We start from the raw sequence: 7,569 nt of genomic DNA, 5'->3' as shown, positions 1-7,569 counted from the left end.
CCACCCACAATTTGAAAACCACAGAACTAAACATGTTAATCAGTGAATTTCACTTTATAAGCTAATCTGCGCTTCCCTTTCTACTCATTTCTCAACATTCAGTGTCTAAAATTAGCTACTAAAATATATGCGGGTGTTTTCCTTGGACACTCGCAAGGCTGAAATGGTTGCAGTTAAAGCTTTTTCTGACTGTGTAACAATTGAACTAACTTGTGATTTATTTTCTTTGGTAACCTCTTTCTCTAACTTTGGTAGGTTCGTTTTTGATCTGATCATGCTAAGTCATTGTCAGATCAGCATCTTCATCTGCTCGTTTTCCAACACTAGGCATGTTTAACAAGGATCTCTCAATGACACCATGGCACAAATACACTCAGACGCATCTGCAGCAAGCTGAGATAAGGAGGGCTGGGTTTCCTTCTTCCTCTGAGCTCCAGGAGGGAAATTATAGCCTCTAAAGACACGTTGACACAGACCTGCCTCGACTGCTGTCCACAATGATCCTCTACCTGCTCTTGCCTGCTTTTGTCCTCGGTATGTGTTTGCCTTCACTTGAGAGTTTGTCTTTAGATTTTGTGGACATTTTCTGCTTTTTGGATTTGCTTTAATATTTCCATGAATTGTTTTCCCCGTGTGTGGGGGCGTAATGAAGAAAACAGCAGAGGCAAATGAAAGTCAGAGTGAAAGCATTCCTTTTAAAAGTGGCCCGACTGGCATAGCTGATCGCAAGGAACATCTTTGAATTTGTTGTTTGCAGGTACTGTGACATCACAATCAGCCAACAGCACAGCGGGAAAGCTCGATGAAGTTGGGAGGAACCAAACATTCAACAGTAAGTTCATTTCTTACTTCAAATACTTTGTACACCAGTGTCAAACATGGAAGTGGAGCCCAGAAATAGACCATCAAAGGCTCCATTTTGGTCTGGTGAATGGCTTACTCTTGTTTTTCCATTAGAAAAATGCAACTGTTGCCTATAAATTGTAACATAAATCTGATGACAGTAGACTGTAACCTTTGAGGGGTTTTATAAACAGATTGCTCATAAAATGCAGCAACATAATTAAACAAGTAAGAAAACGTGCTGTCTGGCAAATTCATTACCTTATCAATATTTTTACACCCTTTTTGATGTTTGTAAACACTGATGATGTGTTTTGAGGACAGAGTTCACCTGACTGCAGAAAGTGACTGATCTCCAGTAGTGTATCTGAAAAGATGGCATCTATACAAACTAAATGCACACAAATGTTTTCATTCATACATTTATGCATTTAATGCTCATGTCGAAGATGTCACATGTCACATCCAGGATATTTAATACAGATATTTACTGATTTCTTTCTGTGTAACAGACCAACATACTGTATAAGACATGGGCTGTGATTAACACATCTAACTGCAAAACTGCAGAATATATTCATAATCATTTAAATGCCACTAGGATTAAAAGAAACCTGTCCAACACAGCACATGTAATGACTGGATCCTGTGTTGGACAGGTTTGGGTGCTTGAGTGATCACAAAAAGTGTGTTATACTAGCTAGCCAAAGAGCAATTCAAAAAAACAGTTCATCCTGCTCAGAACAGGGTTACAAAGCTCCAGCCCTGGGCCAGGTTTATGGGCTCAAACCAAACACTTGGTGGCCTTAGACCATGGGACAAAGCCAACCCAGCCTAACAGAGAGACATGGGCCCACGATGCAGGAGGGGGCGATAGAGGTTTGGTGCACTGTACCTTGGATTGTCTAAATAATTGCAGAGCGTTTTGTTCCAGCATTTTCAGTGGGAGAAACGTTTCACCACTCATCCAAGTGACTTCTTCAGTTACTGACAGGAGTGCTTTGATACGCTGATTTTGATAAATGACATGCAACTGCCTTCATAATGGACAGAATAAACAAGTGATTAAGTCAGCCAGGAAGCCAGGAAATTGTCTGCTTGAGACACAGATCAAGGCAGTTGGGAACTATTTTTTCATAGACTTGGAAACATCTAGAAGTTGTTTTGCAGCAGAGGGAATTACCCCCTTCTGAACATAAGGAAGAATGCAGATTTAAAGGAATTTTGTATTGTTGTAAGTCCACCAATTACATATCTGTTTCTAAACAGGACTTATCGATGCATAAATCAAATTTAAATGCAAAAAGTTTTCCACTTTGGATAAACAACCATTATGAATTCAAGGTGCAATAATACCTAGAGTAAAACAAAATGTTTTGCCTGCAGGTACACTGAAACCAAAGAATGTGACATCCACATTTTACGAAGAGAAGAAGGCGGTCGAGGACAAACTGCAAAGTAACCAAGGTTCTGTTGTCGCAGAAGATAAAGGTAAGTTAATGATTATCAGCGCGTCTTATTTACGTGCTGTGCATATAGTGCAGATTAAACATGAAAAAATTGTCCGAGCGTCAGCTTGTGTTTTATACGTGTGTCCTTTTAGTTCATATGTGTCAGAAAATTCTTTGATTACTTTGCAGAGAGTTTCCAGGATGAGGAAAATAAAATTACTGGGAAAAACTGTGATTCGAAGTCACTGCAACTCGTCAGTTCCACCTACTGTGGTGAAAAATTTCACCAGGACATGTGGAATATCGGCAGAGATAACTGGTGTGTCCAGGAACGTTTCATCAGGTAACTGAATAAATATATCCACAAACCTCCATGTTTAACACACTGAATAATACTAGTTATGCATTTAAAAACTCAATATTCTGAAGGACAAAACAGCATGATTAGAATTATTGCTGAGAAATATGTAATCATCTTTTCTGGACTTCTTTGGATTAATTTTCAGTATTAAAGAAACATGACGTGACCTTTTAATCTTTATTCTTCAGAAAATCTTCAAAAAGCACAAATATTCAGGGTAGTAGTGCTGTTTCACTAAAGTCTATGTCATAGACATGAAACTGGTGAAGTTTTGCTCCTGAAACTGTAAAATATTCCATAATTCTGGTCTACAGAGTGTTGAATAACAGGCTAATGAAATACTATAATTTCACTCACAAAAGTTATAAACGTTTTGGACAGCCTCACATACGTCCAAATATTCAATTTTAAAGAGTCAATTCAATTAAAAAATCTTCAAAAGGCACCAACAACATAAACTGGATGGAAATTTCACATATTTGAACGTGAGAGTTTCTGGGGATTGACTCACTTTTGGTGCCAACCCCATGTGGCCACTCGAGGAACTGCAGTGGGATGCTGCCACAGATGGGCTCTATAGGGCCCCATTTAATATTTATGGAATGTAATTATGGGAATAAGAAAACACATCAATACCCAGTCAATTTTAATTAAAAAAATGTCCATACTTACATACAGAGCTTTAAAAGGAAATGGTAATGGACTGGTTGTTTTAAAGCGCTTTGCTACTCTGAGCACAAAACTTGCCTCTTTTACCCAAGCACCTTTTTCTATGCTCTTTCTCTCTAAGGCCATATCCACACTAAATAGTTTTCGTTTGAAAACGCATCTTTTTCTCTCCGTTTTGACCTTCCGTCCACACTAAATAATTTTCGTTTGAAAACGCATCTTTTTCTCTCCGTTTTGACCTTCCATCCACACTGCGATGGCGTTTTTGGTCAAGGAAAACTGAGATTTAAAATGCTCTCCAAAGTGGGTAAATTTAAAAACACAGTTTTCAAGTCGCAGTGTGGACAGCGAAAATGGAGCCTTTCGAAAACGATGAAGCATTTTAGTCATGTGATGCAGTCACGTGACCAATTCAACTAAGATGGTGGACAGCAGTTGTTTTTTTTGCTCTCAGTTTTGACAGCCCTACTAAAGATTAATATCAGTCTGTACATGCTCCAGATAGCTTTTCTTCAAATTCTTTAATTCTCACTTGGTTTCAGTACTTTGTACTCTTGTGTTACTCGCAGCATTGTCAGTCCATTTAAAAATTTTGGTGCTTTTTCTCGACATTTTGCCGCGATGTTTCAAAGAGCTGTAAAGTAAATAAACGGCAGACGGAAATGATGCAGGTCGAATCGTCTTTTTTCAGTCGTTTCAACTGAACTCTTCGGAAACGAGGGAAAAACTATGGTGTGGATGCAGAGCGTTTTTAGACAAAAACACATTTTTCAAATTTATCCGGATTAGACGTAGCCTAACATTCACACACACATATATACTCAGATGGATGCATCAGAGAGCAACTTGGTTAGTATCTTTCCCAAGGGTATTTGGCATGCAGACTGGAACAGAGAGGGATCGAAGCGCCAACCTTCCGATTAGAACAAGACTGAAGACTAGGTGAGGACACAGGTGTTTTTACATGTACATTGTACATGTAATTCAACAATCATGAACTAATGAAAAATTAAAAATAATTGTCAGAGTGCAAAGTCAGTGTTAACAGTTTACACGCCAAATGTACCTTAGTATCAAAGTACTCCTGTCAGTGACATCAACAGTTGGCCTCAGCAGGCCATAACTGTCCACGTGCAGGAAGGAAAGCATGCAGAGAGTGTTTACCTCAAGCCCCATTTCTTCTGAAGTGGTCCATAGTTCCTGCTAGCTAACCTCTCGCTTATTTTCTTCATCTCTCACTTTACTCTGCAGCTTGTTCTTTCGTTCAGTTTCCAGTGGCAAAACATTATTCCTTTCAACTTTATTTATACAGCGCCAAATCACAACAACAATTGGCGCTTCATATTCTAAGGTAGACCCTACAATAATACATGACACCAAATGAATAATTAAACAATATTTTTGTGATAAACTTTGATCAACTGATGTCATTTTCAGTTGACTCGACATACCGGATGAATGTCTGCAGTACCCTTTTTGACCTCTAACCAGAGGGGCGCTGTTTCATTTGTTAAATAGAACAAAATGAAACATGCCATGCTAGTAGCAGTAGTAGTTTTTTAAGAAGTTAAAAATTCATATATATATATATATATATATATATATATAAAAATCCCCACTCGCCCCTGTGGGCGGTCAATCCTTCAAGCTAGGGTCCTCTACCAGAGGCCTGGGAGCTTGAGGGTCCTGCGCAGTATCTTAGCTGTTCCTAGGACTGCGCTCTTCTGGACAGAGATCTCCGATGTTGTTCCCGGGATCTGCTGGAGCCACTCGCCTAGCTTGGGAGTCACTGCAAAAAGTTTTTTGGCTTTGAATATCCAACCTTGGAATTTTCAGATCATCTGAAGGTTTACTCAAATGAAAGCATGTGTTTTAGAGAATGACTGTTCAATGAAGTGCTTAACAACTCCTGAAATGTGACTTTTGTGAGCGTCATATGGGTGTAAATTTTGATCTTAAAAGTCACTGGCTACTACAGTTTTTAAATATATGTACCGGACTGGATGTGGGATATGGAAATACTCAAATATAGTAGTGTTTGCTTTGGTTCTTTACTGTAAAACAGTGATCATATCATCTAAATTAGAAAGTAAGTAGGAAAGAAGTCAAAAAGCCCATTAGGTCGATAACAAGTCACAAAGGGAAATATTCACCATCCAAACAGGCTTAAAGAGAACGAGTGCCTCTCCTGCCGAAGGGTTAATATGAGCAGTGGTCTCTTCCTTCAGCCCACTCTCTCCTCTGTTTAATTTCAAACAGGAAGCAGTTTAACCACAACAGTTTTTCTCAAGGTTGATTTGCTGCTCAGTTTCAGTGCCTGGGGGTCCAGCACAACAGGTTCATCTCATAATCTTAAAATCTATGTTTTTATAATTTCTTATGAAATATGCCGCCACCCCACACAAAAGCGTATCAAATTAAAAGTTATTGGTGTATGTTTGTGATAAAAACTAAGAGATTAAATGTTATGGGAGGTTTTTGGATGATGAAAGAAAATCATCAGCTTTAAAGGAACTAAATCAACAGAAAAGTGTAAAACTTTAGGGAACCACCAGAACTAGACAAACACAGCATAGAGGGAGATCGCAACAAGGGACAGAAGGAAACTAAGGACGTAAATACACACATGTAAGAGTAAGATGTATGTGAGATGTAAGAGTGGCTACACCCATATTTTATGTGCTGTTTTGTTTTTGTTTTTATATCTGACTCTGTTGAGGTTTCTACTTTTTTACGTACTTTTGCTGCTTTCAAGTCAAATTGTGACTGCAGGATCAATAAGACACTTTCACACATTGCAAGTTTCATACTTTAACTGATGAAAAAACAAATACAAGTACATTAACACATTTGAGCAAATATTCTTCATTATCAGAGGAGTTGTTTCACCCCCATCATTAACTTTTCTCCATCTATTGCAGAGCTTACAGTGACCTAACACTATGCGTGGAATCTCTGGCTGAAATGACCAGCTGTTTCTTCCCAAACCCTGATATTCAAGACTTCTTTATCGACATTCATTTGAAATTCTTCCAGAACTGCACCAATGAGAATGATCCGATGACTGAAGATGCCCCTCAGAAGGTGGTGATTGGCCTCACTCTCCTTTCTGTGAGCTTTATCCCCATCATGGTTTATCTGGTCGCTCGGAGTTAGACGTGCACTTGTTGTACACAAGAATTTACTCCAGAGGCTGATGTGTGTATTTTTTTTAACAAGATTTAAGTCATATGTTTAAATGTGGTTAAAAATGTGCTTTGTTAAGTCATCTTGTGTTTTTACGAGTATTGTAACACTTTCACTTTGCGTGGTAGACATCAGCAGCTATGCATGAGCGCTTGAAAGACAATTTGGCTGAGATGTTATGAACATGATGTTTAAAAAACAATGACACAGCACTGAGTTTGCTATTTTGTTTCATTTTTGTCTAACTGACAAATATGCAATGTATTTAATTGAATAGTTTGACTGTGTAATCTATATAGAGGGAAAATGTATATGCAATTAAACTATATTACCTAAAATAACATATTTTTGTGTCTATATATAACATACGAGTCTGTGTTTTTTTCAGTGTAACTGGAAGAAAGACAGATTTTCCCCCCAAAATGTCACCCTAAGAATAATAATAAACAAAAAAGTATTTACATGATACTCGTGTAGTTCTGCAAGAAGTTTTGTCATTTATCACAGACCAAAAAGTTTATTTATGGACACTTTTTAAAACCACTAAGGCCTCCAACTTCCGCCACTAACCACTCCTCAAAGCACCTGACCATATCGTTCCACCAAATTGCGCTGGTCAACATATGTCACCCCCCTGCACCATCACAAGGTGGTGATTCATCGAGGCCTCCTCAGGAACTGGAAGGACCCACAAACCAGACTCAACAACGTGTTTTAAGTTGAACTGTATTGATCTTTATTGTGGCAAAGTGTTTTTAAGAAACTGGGAGCAGGCAGGCTGAGTGTGGATCACAGATGTTTAGGAAGTTCAGGTGGTGATGTGGAGTGGAGTTGTTCCCAAACTGCAGGTAAATCTATGTTTGATCTTTGATTGTGAAGTCTTCAGACAGGTTGCTAACTGGGGCGACCTAAAGCCCCTTTTCCTTTTGAACCTACTCGGATCGACTTGCCGTGGATCAACACGACTCAACTCAGATCGACTGGTTTTCCATTAAAACCCAGTGTGCGTGTTTGCCATCATAGCAACGGGTCTGGGTGTGATGTAATTAATATGCAACA

General features: G+C 38.7%; 1 protein-coding gene across 1 annotated transcript; it reads left to right on the top strand.

Annotated features, from left to right (window-relative positions):
* Window positions 1-371: 371 nt before the first annotated feature.
* On the top strand, window positions 372-6,976 carry LOC146381141 (receptor activity-modifying protein 1). The gene is made up of 5 exons (XM_084938654.1): window positions 372-534; window positions 758-832; window positions 2,230-2,334; window positions 2,484-2,637; window positions 6,246-6,976. The coding sequence occupies exons 1-5, from the start codon at window positions 498-500 to the stop codon at window positions 6,478-6,480; spliced, it is 606 nt and encodes a 201-aa protein (XP_084794780.1). The 5' UTR covers window positions 372-497; the 3' UTR covers window positions 6,481-6,976.
* The last annotated feature ends 593 nt before the right edge of the window (window positions 6,977-7,569 follow it).

This window comes from Perissodus microlepis, chromosome 8 (assembly GCF_051167445.1).
Source record: "Perissodus microlepis isolate ML-2025 ecotype Zambia chromosome 8, ASM5116744v1, whole genome shotgun sequence".
NCBI classification, from domain to species: Eukaryota; Metazoa; Chordata; class Actinopteri; order Cichliformes; family Cichlidae; genus Perissodus; species Perissodus microlepis.
This window is presented reverse-complemented; position numbering and strand designations above follow the sequence as displayed.